At 39.7% G+C, this 16,714-nt stretch overlaps 1 protein-coding gene across 2 annotated transcripts in view; it reads left to right on the plus strand.

Moving 5' to 3' along the window:
- kcnh2b (potassium voltage-gated channel, subfamily H (eag-related), member 2b) overlaps window positions 1-16,714 on the plus strand; it is a 347,590-nt gene that overhangs the window by 169,159 nt on the left and 161,717 nt on the right. Inside the window, exons 1-5 of one of the 2 annotated variants that reach the window (XM_078938299.1) lie at window positions 3,841-3,905; window positions 5,527-5,682; window positions 8,880-9,093; window positions 9,277-9,599; window positions 9,674-9,885. In XM_078938299.1, coding sequence (XP_078794425.1) covers window positions 5,544-5,682; window positions 8,880-9,093; window positions 9,277-9,599; window positions 9,674-9,885 — 888 coding nt within the window. In that variant the 5' untranslated portion in view covers window positions 3,841-3,905; window positions 5,527-5,543. Of the gene's footprint in view, window positions 1-3,840; window positions 3,906-5,526; window positions 5,683-8,879; window positions 9,094-9,276; window positions 9,600-9,673; window positions 9,886-16,714 lie in introns of those variants that run through there. The other variant, XM_011488663.4, reaches the window with a different exon arrangement.

A 16,714-nucleotide genomic window follows, 5' to 3' on the forward strand; every position in this document is an offset into this window, starting at 1 on the left:
GGTTCACTTTAATCTACATAGTACATGTTTGCACCCTGTAGTGTCTGGATAATCAGGGTTCAATTCCCAGGGGGCGCGATAAGTTTTACCTGGTGTGGGTTCTTGGGCAAGACCCTTTGTGCTACTGCCTAAGTATGTAGCCACAAGGCGGCACAAGTCTGGGTCTCCCTGTGCTGGTCCCCAGCCAGGATAAAATACAGGTTTCTGTCAGAAAGGGCATCCGGTGTAGAATCTATGTCAAACTACCTGTGCGATCAGTGAAAGCTTATTCCTTGTAGCGACCCCTTATTTGTCGAAAAGTGAACAACATCATGCTTGCACCATGCGCAGCTGTGAAGATGCAAATTCTCCACTCTTTCATCAAGCTGCTCTTTCATTCTTGTGAGAATGTCACTCATGCTAAGATCACATGCAAATTATTTCAGGGAAAAACAGAAGCAGGCCCTGTGAGTCCAGTTCTGTGCATCTATCACATGCAGATCGCCTTTGACCATAGTTTGTTCTACTCTGCCATCTAGTGGTGGACATGGATCTTTTATTTGCTTGGAACTGTGACTGAAAATATGGTTAGGTAACCTGCAGAAGAGCTAAGTCAAACTTTTAAATCCTTGTTTATCCTTAATTTACCACCAGGCATATATATATATACACTATCAATATGAATAAAGCTTTCTAGATATTTCTAAATCATCTTTGGAGATCTCTTTTTTTCTCAAACGGTTTAAAGATGCTCAATTGAGTTGTATGTAGCCTCCTTTGATCCTCTTGTGGTGTGAAACAGGACAAGTTTCAACAGCTTGCTCCTTCATATAATCCAATTCACTGTGCCAAAGGTATTAAATGTATTACAGTGGACTAGAAATTATGATTTGTTTTAGCATTTAATCTTTTGTTTTCCTAATCGGACCAAACAGTATAGCAGAACAGATGTGATGCTTTCTACTGTCTCATGTGATTCAGAATAAAATGTGAAAGGAAAGACAGCCCTCATCCCTGTACTGCTGTCTCACTCTTAAATGAAAATCATCTCTCTTTGGAAATAATTAATAACCTGGAGGTTTCCAGACACCATATTCTCATCTTGATGGAAATCCATGACAACCAACACCTAAGTGGAACAGCAAGCAGTAACCTTGATGTAAACAAGCAGAGTTTTTCAGGATATTGGTGTTTCTCTTCTGTATCTTGTCTTCAATGTAGCTCTAGATGCAATCAAGCGTTGATAGGAAATTCTGCTTGAACGTCTGACTTCCAGCAGGGCTAAAACTAAAGAACCACAAGTTCAAAGTAAATAACTTCTTTAAGCCATGAAATGTTAAAGTCACTCCGATGAAAGTGGTGTTTTTAACATGTTCTTATGGATATTTTCTGATGATGGAGGACATGTATAAAGAAAATTAAGCTGTAAATAACATTTCATAGCATTTCTTTATTCAAATATATGTGAATCAGGAGCAGACGAAACAATGATGTGATAAAAGCTTTTTGATGATGTAGAAAATAGAAGCTTCCTGCTCTGCCGTGGGAAGGGGGGGTGAGGGTGCTCCGCATTAACAGTCCTGCCCACAACTCAAAGGCAGAATTTTTATTTTTTACTACTGTTAATATGGAGAAATTATGTCCTAGCAAAAAAACGTTTTTTAAAATTTTGGCAAAAAAAAATCATGTTTAAAAGACAACTCGAAAAGCTTTTACAATAGATCCAAAGATGTTCGGAGGGGGACTTTATTTATAAATAAAGCATTGTTTGGTCTAAAATATTTTTTCTGCCTTTTTAATTAAGGTATTTTTCTTATACGACATATTGCTTTAGTACAGTTTTATATATAAAAGGATTAAATCACACATGAAAAGGTCATGACGTTTTTAAGTGTTTTCACACAGTTGTAGAGCAAAGTTTGGTCTTCTTTTTACTTCTGCTCTAATAGTGTCTAAAATGCTTCTATCTGAGATTCTTCTAAAGTATCATTTACACATTTGCACACTAAAGAAATATGGAATCAAATTTTAAACAAATTTCCTTCACCTAAAATGGTGTCAAAGGCTTTGAAAAGATTTGGGCTTTATAATAATTTCATAATCAGTTTTTCTAACCGCAATGACTTTTTTGTTGTTGTTGTGATGGTCTGTTTAATCATCTGTCCTCTCTTTTCTGTATGCAGAATTCTGTATGGGTATTGTGATAATCTGCCCTCCTAGCTTTGTAAGTCGGTAATGCTGAATCCGATTATTGACGAGAACATAGAGATGACAAACGTTCAGGCAGAGCGTTTAGATGAAATGGCGTCCAATCTGCTGACCTCAAAACTCAATCATTTCAGATTCTCGTAGGGCAAATCTTTTATTCCCATAAAAGCGGACATAACAAAGCAGAAAGCACGGATCACTCACACGTTAGTGAATGCTTTAATGCTTGTATGACTATAAGAACGTCACGTGTGCATCTGGACCATGAAGCAAAGTGGGTGAAAGCTGCGAATGCAGAGAGAAAAGTGCGACTACTAAGAGGAATTGAAATCAAATCCTCTTTTCTTTACCTTTAATCCGTCATTGTTGTGAACGTGTGCACACTCAGACACATCCATGTGTCGGGCCAGGAGCACGACTTTTTAAGGGAAGGGATAGGAGGGTAGCTTTGTGAGGATAAATGGACGTTCCAGTGGGGCCAAGTGAGCAGCACAATGATTTCTGTGATATCTGAAGTAAAATCCCAGTGAGAATGTGAGTCTCTTGCTGCTATTCTTGTGATTAATGCTTCATTTTTCAAACATTTTTGTCAACCGTTTTAGCAATTTTCACAGACTATGGAATGACTTTTTTAACGGAGGAAAAAGCTGTGGGTTTTCTCTGGCTTCCTCCCACAGTCCAAAAAAATGCTTTATAGGTTGATTGGTGACTCTGAAGTGTCTAGATGTGTATGAGTGTGTGATAGCGTGGCCCTTTGACAGACTGGTGGTGTAACATGCCTTCGCCTAACAGTAGCCGGGTTAGGCAACCCTGTGATCCCGAAAGGGATAAAACGGACTAAGAAATGGATGGAAAAAGCTGCAAAAAATGCCAAAAAAACATTCATTCTCTGTTTTGTACAGTTGAATCCACATGCATCTTGTTCATTTAAAATGCCATATTTGCTGTGATATACTTCTGATCAACTATAACTGTATTATTTCCTGTACTTTTAAATGCGTCTGTACTTCTAAACGCTTTATAATCTTTGTGCAAATGGATTTAAATAAGTCCTTTAGATGCTTTGCCTCTCCCTGCATTGTTTTTAATTGTCTTTTCTTTTTCTTTTTTTATTTGGCAAAATAATACAAATAAAAATGACATTGTAATGCAGAGAAATAGTAAAAATACAGCCTTCACTTCCTACAGTCTCTGTTTTCATTTCTTTTTTAGGTCAAAAACCTTCAAAATGATGGACTCGGGGTTCCCACGTTTGCAATGCTGGTGTCAGTGGCAGTTTAGTGAAATCAGCTTTAAGCCTAATGGAGCAACACCTTCAGTGGTTAAAAAAAGCAGCACAAGAGCCTCACAGCTGTTGACAGAAAACATGAATGGACATGACCCGCTTTCGTCTAGATGAAGACGATATCTAGAGACACGTTTACACATCAATCAGCCATTCAGACACACTCATGTTTTGGTGGATGTGGCCAGATGGTGTAATCCTTTCTTTCCCCCTTGCGTTTCATTTTTTTCATGTTTTTCTCCACTGGCTGTGTTGGGATTATGCCGTTGCCCAATCAGATTTGAGCCAACTCTCCAGCGATGATGTGAGATGAATGGCAGGCGGGTGGCTTGGTGATGCAGGCGGGCAGCAGTCAGTCTTGATGTTGGGATGTGCGATATGTTGTGACTTAAACTGTCATTTAAAGAGGCTTTTATTTGATTTTACTGTCCAGGTAAGAAGCAGAATGTATGCTTGATGGTTTTAAAGGAAGGTCAAAGGCTACTTTGGTAATGCTCACTGTAATGGTAACTGTTTCAGTAATGAGCTAAATTTAAACTGCTTAAATCAAAACCAGTGGAGGCCATTTGGTTGGTGAAATTGGAAGTCTTTTTCTTTTTGGAAAAATTGGTATTTTGATCTCAAAATGCAGAGAAGAAGTAATTTCTAAATGCATTTTGGGTTTTCTTTTAGTAATTTCAGGTGTGGTTTCAAGAAAATGTCTTCTAGATGCTGGACGGTTTTTGTCTAACCTTCACTAGTTGTGCTTCCAGAAAACAACCCAAGCTAAATGACCTCATTTTGATTTAATCTGACCAGTTCTTTGATGCTGTCTGTCATGTCCTGTTTTTACTGGTGTATTTCAAAGCTTTGATGTTTTGGAGTCCTTTTGCCAAAAGTTGCTTTGTGCATCCTCCAATGCCTCTCTCATATCATCATATTTAGCCTAATTTTAATGCTTATTTATGTTGCTTCTCATGTGACAGATAACAAGTGAGCGTGCCTCATTTCATACACCAGATAGGAATGGCTGATCAAACACGAAATAAGAGGGTGGAGTTGATGGTGAACGTTCTTCAGATGTCTGCAGAGTGTAAAAAGCTTGTGTTTCTGCACTTTTTCTTCACCTTATTATAAAATAATCATAATAATAAAATGACTTAAGGTTTGTTATAGGAATTAATTTCTGCTATTTCTTTGCTGTTCTGTTTTCCCCAGAGTTTAACAGCCTAAAAATAGGAAAAGAATAAATATTTAGTGAAGAAAACCACTAGAAAGTAGTAAAATGATCTGTCCATGCAGAAAGTCATTTTACTAAATAATTACTTGAATAAAAGGCAAAATCTAGAAACAAATATTTCCTCAAAATAAGCTAAAAAAGCTAACTATTGGATAAAACTGTCAAGCTCAATGTTATGCAGCCCAATAAGAATTTGTTTTGACTGTTCCAAGGAAAGAATTTGTGTTTTTTTTTTAGTTTTCTATTAATCAAATCTTTGTTTTGATTACTGTGACTAAAACTAGTTAAATAAGTGGAAATGACACATTCTAGAGCAAAAAATAAACAAAATGAGAATATGATCTTAGTATATGATGGTCCATCTCCGTGAATCCTCATATCATGGTTTTCAAAATATTTTTTTTCAATAGTAAAACTGTCTAAGATATGTATTGAAGATTTTCTATGTTATAAAATAATTCTGTTTAATAAAATGAATTAAGAACATTTTTTAAATCAAGCTATTTGAGTTTTTATTTATTCTCAAATCAAGTTTTTCTATGTCAAGAGTTTTGAATGAAAAGATTTTATTCATTTTAATGATGCTTTTCTGATTTCTATATCTTAACACTGTGTATGAGACAAAAAAAACCCCCACTGTGCTGATTTAGAGAAAAGCTTGGAAAAGTGTAGAGCAAAGAGAAGTTAAAGCAACTTTATATTAAATATCTTGAATGTCTAAAAAACAAGGTTGTAAGTCATTCCAAGCATCAAATAGCCCGCAGTGTAGGTCTACAAATGAGGTTTGGATTGAATTGCCTGCAGTCTGACTGAACCTTCTCTGTCCGTCCTGCAGGGCAGTGTTTCCCGTGCATGGTGGACGTGGTACCAGTGAAGAACGAGGATGGCGTAGTGATCATGTTCATACTGAATTTTGAGGTCATGACTGAGGAAACTCTCCACAACCGCAAACAGGAGCTGAACCATCGGCTGCCCACTTGGCTTGTGACAGGTACTGGATTCTTAGCATCGTCTTTAAAGAGTCACTGCACGAGAAATTTAGATGTTTGTGTTCAGACAAAAGGTTAAAAATTAATAAATGATGGATTTTGCATTTTTTGGATTATAAAAATTGGGTTGACATTTATATTGAAAAAGAGGAAGATTTCAAAATTATTAAAGACCCACTCCAATTAAAATTGTGTGTTAAGTGATTTTAACATTTTCTTGTGACATTTATTTCATGATGGAGGGCATTTATAAAGAAAATTAAGCTTAAAATTGCATTTATAAATATTTATTTAATTAAAATTGTTGTGAATCAGGAGCAAACAAAAAAATGCAGTTGGAAAAAGCCTATAATTGCTACACACAAACTACAATCGGCAGGCCACAAGCTCCTTGCTCCGCTCAATTCTGATGCATCCACTTGTAGACAAATAAATCCATGGACGTCTCTGGTTTCCTCGTCTGTGCTGAAATCTGGCTCAGAAATGCATGACTGGATAGCTCTGATATTGCTTGCCATTTTTGTTTCCCCGGTAATGTTTTGTTTGGGGTGTGAGGGGCTGTAAACTAGTGGGAGAGAATGTAAGCAAAGGGTTGATAGGAAATAAGGAGAAACTTACAACAACTAAGAAGTCTATTTCTGATAACCTCATGCCGCTCTGCAGAAACCATGTCCTAGAAAACCCCAGTTTTTTTTATTTAGTCCAAAAACAGCATAATCATAATTGAAAGACCACTGGGAACACTTTTACAAAAGATCAAAGGATGATCGGAGAGGGACATATTTTGTTTATTTATAAAATTACAGATTGTAAGGTAGGTTACCTCAATTTAAAAGGCTAAACATCAAATCAAGATAAAATAATTACAGATATCTCGGTCATTCAAAGAATTCAAAGTCATTGTATAAATATTCAGCCCAGAGAATCCAAGCGTACAGGTGACCAGCAGATTTTAGTAAAGGGTTTTTGGTGTAATCTCTACTATGAGCTAACAAAGGCCGACAGTTGAGAGAAAAACTTCCTTTACTTGGAGGGTTAAGGAGAGACCACACTCACCAGATACCATCTGATCGGTTCAGATCTGGGAGGACGGAGAGGGACAAACTCAAAACCCCTTAAACATGTGATGTTCAGAGTTAAAACGTCTTGTAAAATAACACCCAGATTTCACAGATTCTTATTTTTATAAATAGATTTGTATGTGTTATTGCAGAAAAAAACAAAATTAAAAATATTTTCCTCGTGTATTTTGCTTTCCACATCAGTCTGACTCTAAACAGTTTTATGCTTTCAAAGTCCAACTCCAACTACATTTTTTTCTAATGTAAAAGTGTTTCCAGTGGTGTTTTAATTGTGATTATTCAGTTTTTAACCAAAATAATAAAAAAAACCTGTGTTGTCTTTAAGACATAGTTTATTCAGAGTGGCAGAAAGTTCACTAGAAATTTGCCAGAGTCATGGGCAGGTCTGATGACGGGGAGGTTAGCCCAGTTTAAGCAACTAGCTTAAACTGTAGCATCTCACAACCTCAAGCTAACAATAGCGTAGCAAAAAAAAAAATCTGAGCAGTTTTGAGTCAGATGCCAGCCCGGACAAAGAAAATGAAGACGTTAGTATTCTTGTATTCGTCTACAGGTGGAGGATTTAGAGTTGGAACGATGCAGGGAGACTTTTTGGCCCGCCCACGGCAGCTGCTGCATCACAAACCTGAGTTTTTTTAAACCTCTGGTTTTTATTGGCTCCTGATCCCAAAATGATTTGAATAAAGAAATACTTAGAAATGCACTTTTAATCTGAAATTCTTTTATATATATATATATATATTTAAAATATCATTTCAACGTGTTTTTTTTTTCATATACAAACTGCAGCATAGAAAAAAGCACAAACGTTATTATCGTCTTACCTTTACTTGTAAATAAAGTCCATACGCCGCTCCTTCTGAAGAAAATGACTTGCCGCTTGCTATCACTTATTCTATTGTTTTTTAGCGTCATAATCTCAGGGCTCACCGGCGCCCCCTAACATGAGGCACGAGAATGTCTGGCCTCACCCAGCGGCTTTTTTGCCGGCGTTTAGCGCTCAGCACAAGAAACACGTCCCTCACATACAGTTATTTATAAAAACAAACACTGTACATCATATACATCTGCTAAATTATGCAAACTCAGCTCATATAGTACAAGTGATTGAACCGACATACAGAGAGACAGCAGTACCGTCTGACTGCATAGGTATTGCGCAATCCAAGGTGAGGCTCAGCGTGCTGGTGCCTCATCGCACGTCACTTAGTATCTGAACGGCAAATGCGGAAATTCAGCGATTTTGAAAAGAAAAAACACCCAAAAATGGTACATTTAAATGGAAAATGACTGCAAAGCACAAATTACTGATTAAATATAATAATTGAATTTATTTTTTCTCTTTTCTTCCCATAACGACAGGTGACTGCACGTCACTGATAGTTATGTCAGTATATATATATATATATATATATATATATATATATATATATATATATATATATATATATATGAGAAAAAATTGTTTGAAAAAAATTTTCAGTCTACTTTCTGTTGAAGGTGGATGTAGAATTTATATTTTCATTTGAAGTGTACCACTGTGAAGGATGATCTACAGGTAGGAATGCCCACTTTAGTTTAGTCTGTTCAGTTTAGAATTTTCCCATTGAAATCTTTGTATTCATGATATGTATGATTTTATGTTTACTTTACAATTATTGGGACCAAGCCCATTGAGACGACTGTTATGTTGATTTTGGGCTGTATAAATAAAATTTATTTGAATTTAAATGAATTGAACAGGGTCTCTAATCCCTGAACAGAAGTGCTACAGAGATGATTGTGTCATTTCTGAGAAATTTATAAATTCTTTCTGTACATATGAGACGGAAGAAAACTTCATTTTTAATGATTCAAACATTTTTACTCATTTTACATGTCAATCAGGGACAGAGAAGAAAACAGCAACTTTTTTACTGAGCTCTTCTTTACTAAAATTTACCATTTGGTAGAAATATCCCCCATTTGTTCTACATGTCAACTTGTTATTGCAGGACAAATGAACTTCTTACTCTTGAACATGTTTGTGATGTGTGGTATTTTTGGTCTTCAGTCTCACTAAAATGCATTTGCTTCACTGCAGTTTCTCTGTCCATCGTCTGACTTTGTTCTCCTAGGTCGTCCAAGAGGCTTCAAGTTGCGTCTGCCTCCACTGCGCTCCCTGTCCAACAGTAAAGTGTCCTTGGATGATGCAGAGACCGGTCGCATCCCCACCGCCACGCCTCTACCCCTGCATTCAGACCACCCCAGCCCGGAGTCCTTAGGCCTAGGGGAGTTCATGCCACTGCCATCATTATCAACCGACCGACAGGAACAACTCAGCGGAAACAGGTATACTCTTTAGGACAGTTTAGTTCATTGATAAATACTAGAATGAACTGAAATCAAACCAAAATTTTACCTGAGATGTTGAGATTTACTTTTTAGTTTTAGCTGATATTCTTCAGGTCACATGACTTCATGGTAAAACTGTCTCAGATCTGAATTCAGAACTGTTTTTATGTTCTTGTTAAGATCAACCCTCCAGAGCTGCCGAGAAGAACAGCAGGAGGATCAGTGCACTTTACTGTGCTCTGAGCCTCTCGTACCACCCCCTCCCCCCCTTCCTCACCTGGTTGGCCCTCTGAACCAGTCCTCCCCGTTCATAGCGCCCCACCATCGGCTCAGCCTCAACCCAGACGGCTCGGGCTCCAACTGCTCCCTTTCGCATAGCCGCTCGCGGGAAAGCTTCTACAGCATGCGTCGCGCCTCCTCCGTGGACGAGATCGAGGCCATGAGGCCAGAGTGGGACCGGAAGAACAGGAGGGGCAGCATCCGGCCGGCCAGCAGCAGCACCGGTAAGAGGGAAGGGGGTACAGATAAGACACCTCCGGTGCAGACTCAGACTGTCAAACCCTCTGTGTGCTTCCAGGTGCTGTGAACAGCAAGTCAAACATGCTGAACTCCACCTCCGACTCTGACTTGATGCGCTACCGTGCAATTTCAAAAATCCCTCAGATAACCCTTAACTTTGTGGATTTCAAACCTGATCCACTCATCGCCCTGCCCTCTGGGGAGATGGACATTATCGCCCCCTGCAAGCTCATTGACCGGACGCACAACGTTACAGAGAAAGTCACACAGGTAAGAACAACTGTCTGTCTAAACTGGATGTGGGGTGCATAGAGTTATGTGTGTGTGAGTGAAAGCCCTGTCACTCAACCACTATGTACATTTTGCGCATTTTCCGCATATAAAAATTCGGTCTGTCGTGATTCATTTGTGATTTACATAATTCATGTTTCTTGTGCTCGTCATTTGTCAATGTGCGCAGATGTCTGTTGAGGGTTTTGGCCAACGGGTCTTTGCATGAAATCGGTCTTGAGCTGTTTTGGTCAGTAGAGAATTACGCAGTTTATTAATATTAATATACGTAGTATATACACAATTATAAATCGTATGCACTTATGCATGAATTTTGTGAGGCATAAGCAAAATTGTTGGCTTTCCACAACCGTTCCATGTATGTCTAACGGACTTTTCAGGCATGTACCACCAATGTATAACTTTTATATTGTGTATACGGCGTAAATATTATGTTAAAATTACATAATTGATGCACAAATCTCCAATTAATCATGCACGGTTCATGTTCTACGTTGATTTACGTGTTCTTTGCATGTTTTTTTTTTATATTTCTGCGTGGTTTAATGTGGTTCATTCATGTGATAATTTCACATATAGATCACAATGTTTCTCACTTTTTTACACGTATACTTACACATGACCAATTTTCTTCGGTACCATATGTGCCAAATGTATGTGGTGGCTGTATGACATGGCCTGAAAAGCACCACACTGCAGTTTTCATGGGTACAGTTACACAAAGATGCTGATGCTCCTTTTCTAGAACCTTGAGGTCTTGCTGTAAACTTTCTGCTGAAGGTGAATGTAGGGTTTACCTTTACAGCTAAAATTAGGAATTTTACATGTCTGCTAGATGATTGTTTTTTTTTTTGTTTTTTTTGCATTTTACTGGTTTACAGGGTTGCATGGTAGAGTAGTGGTTAGCGGTCTCACCTCACAGAGAGAAGGCTCCCAGATGGGTCTTTTCTGTGTGGAGTTTGCCTGATTTTCTTGTGTATGTATAGAGATGTTGCCAGCAACACCACTAAATAACACACTCTTTGGCCTGTCGAAACTTCTTGACCGTTTACGCGATCAATGTGAATCAGCTGACTCTGCTGCGGAGAAAAATGACATTCTGTGTCGGCACTGCACTGATATGCAACACATAACTAAAACGTACATAATGCCGCAAAGCCGCTCTATCACAGAATCGGCTGATTTACGTTGATTTCGTAAGCACTTCACTTTTGTGTTGCATATCAGCACAAGGCTGCTTTTCTTCACTTCAGAATTTGCTGGAATTACATTAATTGCATAGTCGTTAGGATGTCAACACAGGAGCTTAAGCTCTGGTGTTTTGCTATGTTTACACCAGGCATGTGTGGCGCATTTAAGAATGCACTGAACTGAAAATCCGGCAAATCTTTCTCCAGGCTTTTTCTTTTACAACTCTAATCCGATATATGAAAGACATGATGTCATAGAATTCCAACCAGGCAGAATTATTAATTTCTCCTCCATGATCAATTTTCAAACTGTTGGGACTTTAGTAAAATAAAAAGGATACTATCCATGAATCACTACCAAATCTGAGTATACCTAATTTTATGTTAAGTACCTAAAGTTCAACTTTAACTTTCAACGCGTGTTCAGTGGACGAGCATTTTGTACGTAGAACCCAAAAACGGAAAACGTTACATTAAAGGGTTCGATGGTGTCTCTAAATTATTGTTAGGTTTTGATTTGATTTGAATTTGATTTTAAATGGTTTATTTCAAGCAATTAAGTAGAAAGTTTGAATGTGAGAGTGTCACGGGTGAACCCTACCCTCATCCAACAGTAGCTGGGATAGGGTCCAACTCTTTGACCCTGAAAGGGATTCAGAAAATAAATAGATGCACATTTCTGTTTTGTATCATATCAGTTTATTTAATCTTTTAACCCTGAATGGGTAGTAGGGGCATTATTGATGATTTTCTGAAAAATTCCTGCCATCTGCAACAGTCATGGGCTTCTCTCAGTCAGAAAAAAACAAAACTCTCTATTTTTTGATTTTGTCTTCCCACTTCTGCTCCTACTTCCTCTGTTCCTGCCTCCTGGTACCTGTGCCTTGCAACATCGTTTTTGCTTGTCCATTTGATCTTGTCACATGTCCATACCAGGTCATTTTTCTTTTCTTTACAATGCTTAGCAGGCTGTCATGTGGATATGAATGTTGTGTTGCACACTTCCTCATTGATGATGTGATCCATGTGCAAGATGTTCAGGATGTTTTGGTAGCGTCTATTTTCATGTGCCTCAATTTGTCTCTAAACATGCTTATTGAGGTCAATGATTCAAACATGTACAAGAATATTGAAAAGAAAAAAGTACAAAAGAGTCTTATTCTTCATATTGGGGAGATGATTGTGTCATGCCAGAAGGTTTTCAGTTTTAGTCAGTGCTGCTATTTACTGCAGTTCTGGGCAGAATTTGTTGTTTGGATCAATTAACTGTGATGATGGCACATACATATTTCAAAATATCAACAGCTTCCAATATACGACCCTCCACTTTGGCCCCCGCCACAGCAGTTGCAGCTGGGCCCCCCCAAACACCCACACGGTATAGCAGATAGAGAAAAACCACCCGCTCGGGAATCACATCTGCCTCCAGGCCAGGGCCAGCAGGACGGCCAAAGGGGCCCCCAATGCCAGAGAGTAGGGAGGCATAGGGGAACAGAGAGAGCAACCTCCAGCCCGACCAGAGGAATAGCCCCGTGCCACCCCCGGTGGTCCCAATGCGGGGCCCCACCCCAGGAGATTACCCCCAGCCCCAGATGAGCAGCCACCACCACCCAGGAGTTCTGAGCATCCCCCCACCCCAGGCATGAGCCAGGGCCCCCAAGGGAGACCCGGCCCGTGCTCCAGGCAGCCACCCACTCAGCGCATGGTTGGTCCAGGAGTGAGCAAGGCAGGGGCTGGCCAAGAGAAGGACGCCCAAGAGAAGTGGGGGTCCCCTAGTGTGCAAGGACCAAGGTTATTATAGTTAACGAAAACTAACGAAAAAACTAAAACTAGAACTGAAAAAACATTTTCGTTAACTGAAATAAAAATAAAAACGAGAGTTTTAAAAAAAACGAAAACTAACTAAAACTGTTTGTTGTGTGTATAAAACGAACTGAAACTAAATAATATTAACCCCAAAAAATACTTCGTTTTCGTCTTTGTTAATACATAAGTCTTTTGGGTTGAAATAAAATCTATTTACTTCACGCTGCTAGTTTTACTGTGTATTTGACCCCTACGGCATCACGTTGTCTGTGACGTCACATGATGTCTGTCAGACACTGCCGGCTAGCGTGGTCATAGACATTTACATGAGCGTGATGGCTGCATTAAAAGTTGGGAGAAAGCGGGAGAGTCCTATTTGGGACTTTTTTGAATATAACAGCGTAGAAAACTAAAGTAAGTGCCTTGTAGTCGAAGCAGGAGACAAAATTTGTGGAACGCTCCTCAAAGGGAAAAAACCCTACGAAAAGTACATTTAAAAAGCGCACACAAAAACGCAAATCAACACTACCTACAAGCTAGCCTCTCGCCCGCCCTCCCCCGAAAAAGAAGCAAGAGCAGGTAACGTAATGCTGTTATCGGCTGTTGTATTTTAATTTAAGGATGGTTGTACTTGTGTCCTCTGAATAATAAGTGTTTCAAAATGTATTTTTGATTGATTTTTTATCACACAATACTTATTCTGGTGATTTTGAATCATGCACCTGACAAATATCCTAATTTACAAAAAAAAAAAATGAAAAAACTAAAACTAACACTAAAACTAATAAAAACTAAACTAAAACGAAGCAATTTCAAAAAATAAAAACTTATAAAAACTAGTAAAGCTGCCTCTAAAAACTAATTAAAACTAAATAAATTTAAAAACAAAAATTCAAAACGAAATAAAAACTAAAACTAATAAAAAATCAGAAACTATTATAACCTTGGCAAGGACCAGAACCCTCACCACAGGGACACGGACCACCCCAGGCTCACATGTGATGTGATCCCCGGCTTATGGTCTTGTCAGAGAACTCAGGGGTTCCTCTCCCTGTGTGGAGAGAAGACCGCCGGGCCAAGGAAGCCAGCACCCAAGGGACACGGCTGCTGTTGCTGAGGGCCTGGTTCCCTCTGCCAGGTGATGGAGATTGTGAGTGTGTGTGTGGGGAGGGTTGGAGTGTATATTCTTCTGGGATAAAGAGTGTGTATACTAAACGGTGCAGTTAAAATTGGCATGTAGGGCACTGAGAAGACGTCTTCTACTTGCTGGCAGTGATGTCCAAGCATCCCCCCTACCAAGGGTAAAACCGAGAGGGGAGGGGCCCGTTTCATATGGCAAATATGGGAGGGGGAGCACTGCCAAGTAGGTCCTCCCCCCAAGGTGCATCACAGGCTGACCCCCCCACCCCCCCCCCCCCCATCACCCTAATAAGTGAATATATGAGGAGGAGGGCAAGTCGGGGCCAGGCCTCGACAGGACCGAGGTAGCCAACCAGCCGAGGCAACCACTAATTGCCTAAACCCATCAAACCTCCAAGGCCAACCAGCCTGCCCACCTGCCTCCCCTAGCCATGATAGGTATCGCCCAGAGCAACCGCAGGCCCCAAGAGGGTTGCCCCGCCCCATCCCAGGGCCAAAGAAGGAGGTATCCCAGCTCCAGGACAGCCCATCCAGTGCAGACGGACCCCCCCAGGGAAGGGTCTTTGTTCTTTTCTTTTTGCTATACAGACTTATGAAAATTATAGATACTAATCCTCCTTCTGCTCCTTCCATTCGTGGATGAAACATTAAGCCAGACTGATCGATAAGTACATACCTGTTTCCAGAGAGCCTAGACAGGTGTACAGAACCACAGTACATGCATGTAACTGTTGGGTAGATTACTATCACACTGCTCACACTGAGTTTCTGAGACCCATCCTCTGTCCAGTGTCATGCTTTGTGCACAATTAACTGGACTGTTATGGTCTAAATATAACATTGAGCATTTTGTGCCTACTATGACATTTCAGCTTGGTTTTTTTTTCCAGATGACACTTGAACCACCCAATGACCACACGATTGAAAGCTAAAACAGGCAGGTGGAACTTTGACCAATTGGTGACTTCAATTTGGTAGAGACATATGGATGGCATCATTTTTACCACAAAGATACTGTTCGAAAATTAATTACAGAGGAGAAATTATTCAATTGCGGTTTGCACCCGGCTGGAATTCTATGACACAGAGTCTTTCATATGTTGGAATAGAGCTGTGAAAGAAAAAGCCTGGTGTAGCTTCACCAGATTTGCATCACTTTTACATTTCACACCAAGCCTCTTCCAACTGTAGGTGGGGGATGAAGGAAAGAGATTCGTCCGTTTTTGGGTTCTTTCCATCCATGCGTGTTCGATAGTCGAGAGTGGTAAAACAAACAAGGATTCAACCGGTTTAAAAATACACGGAGTTTATTTCCCTGACAATAGTTCTAAAGCACAGATTAAAACATTAATGCAGATATATCTGGATTCTCAAGTAAAGATCTACTGACGCACAAGTTACATGCGAATTACTCGTAGATTTTCCTAAGAACAATGGAAAACTTTAAAACCAGTCTTTTTAAGATGTGTTTGAATCTCCGCCTTCCGGAAAGAGCATGGTCGCTGGATCTCCGCCCCTGGTCCCTCTGATTCGTCAGCTGATAGCCCGCCTGCTTCCTCTGGCCAATAGATGACGGCTGCCAACTTCAGATGCGCTCCGCCTCTCGGGGGCCCGTTTTACCGGCGCACACAGTCCGAAGATCAAAAGAGTCCCCATCTGGTCAGAGTAAATCATTCCTGGACAACTCTAGGTTCCTTTACCGGTATCCAGAGCAAAGGTCAGCTCCCACCTCCACATGAGAACACGAATCTGAACACTTTCCCAAGGATAAGGTGTTCAACCCAGATAGTAGAAATGTAGTCCATGACATATTTATTGCATCTCTGGAAACTCCTAGATTTGCACAAAGAAGTCCTAGTTGCTGCTACAACTACAAAGCACAAGTGAAGGTCACTGGAGAATAAGTCCTGATGAGTTCAAAATGAGTTCACTTCACACTAAAGATAAAGCTATAACATAATGAAGAATAAGATATTAAAACATACATAATGAAGAATAAGATATTAAAACATACATTTTCTACATTTCCCTCTCTTGATCACACAAAGTGTGATCACCTAAAAGATTTAACACTACAACACTCAAAAACAACAAAACATTACAAACAGGTCCACCTGACCCGACATCTGTGGTCTCAAGCCCGCACAGTCTGGAACACAAAATATTTCAAAGGAGTTAGGCGTCCATGCATGAACGTGCGAGCGAAACCTGTCTGGAGCATCAGTTAAACATTCAGTGTGTAGTCTGACAGGAAAAGTCTCGCGACGGTTCCGTGCTCCTGCGACAACCACCCCGAAGGATGCCCATGCTTACAAGATCGACCTAACCCCTTGGCACAATGTCATTAAGTAAAGTTACATAGTACAAAAACTAAAGTGGTAAACAAGGTAAATAAAACAAATTCAAAGTCTAATTCAGTGTAAGTCAAAGTCAAATAGTAAAAAAAAAAGCATAACCGTAAAAAAGATAACAGTTCCTGTAAAGCAAAAGAACACCTGGAATTAAGGGGGAGGAAAGCGAGACATGTTAAGGCAGAACAAAATCACACAGATGACTAAAAGAAAAACAGAATTGTTAAACATAACAGCAAGCGTAATTCAGGAAATTACTTCCATCTCCTCCATGGGGTCCCATTGGAGGGGCTGTGATACATTGTTCTACCTAAATAAGAA

Source organism: Oryzias latipes, chromosome 20, assembly GCF_053564925.1.
Source record: "Oryzias latipes strain Hd-rR chromosome 20, Olatipes_Hd-rR_3.1".
NCBI lineage: Eukaryota > Metazoa > Chordata > Actinopteri > Beloniformes > Adrianichthyidae > Oryzias > Oryzias latipes.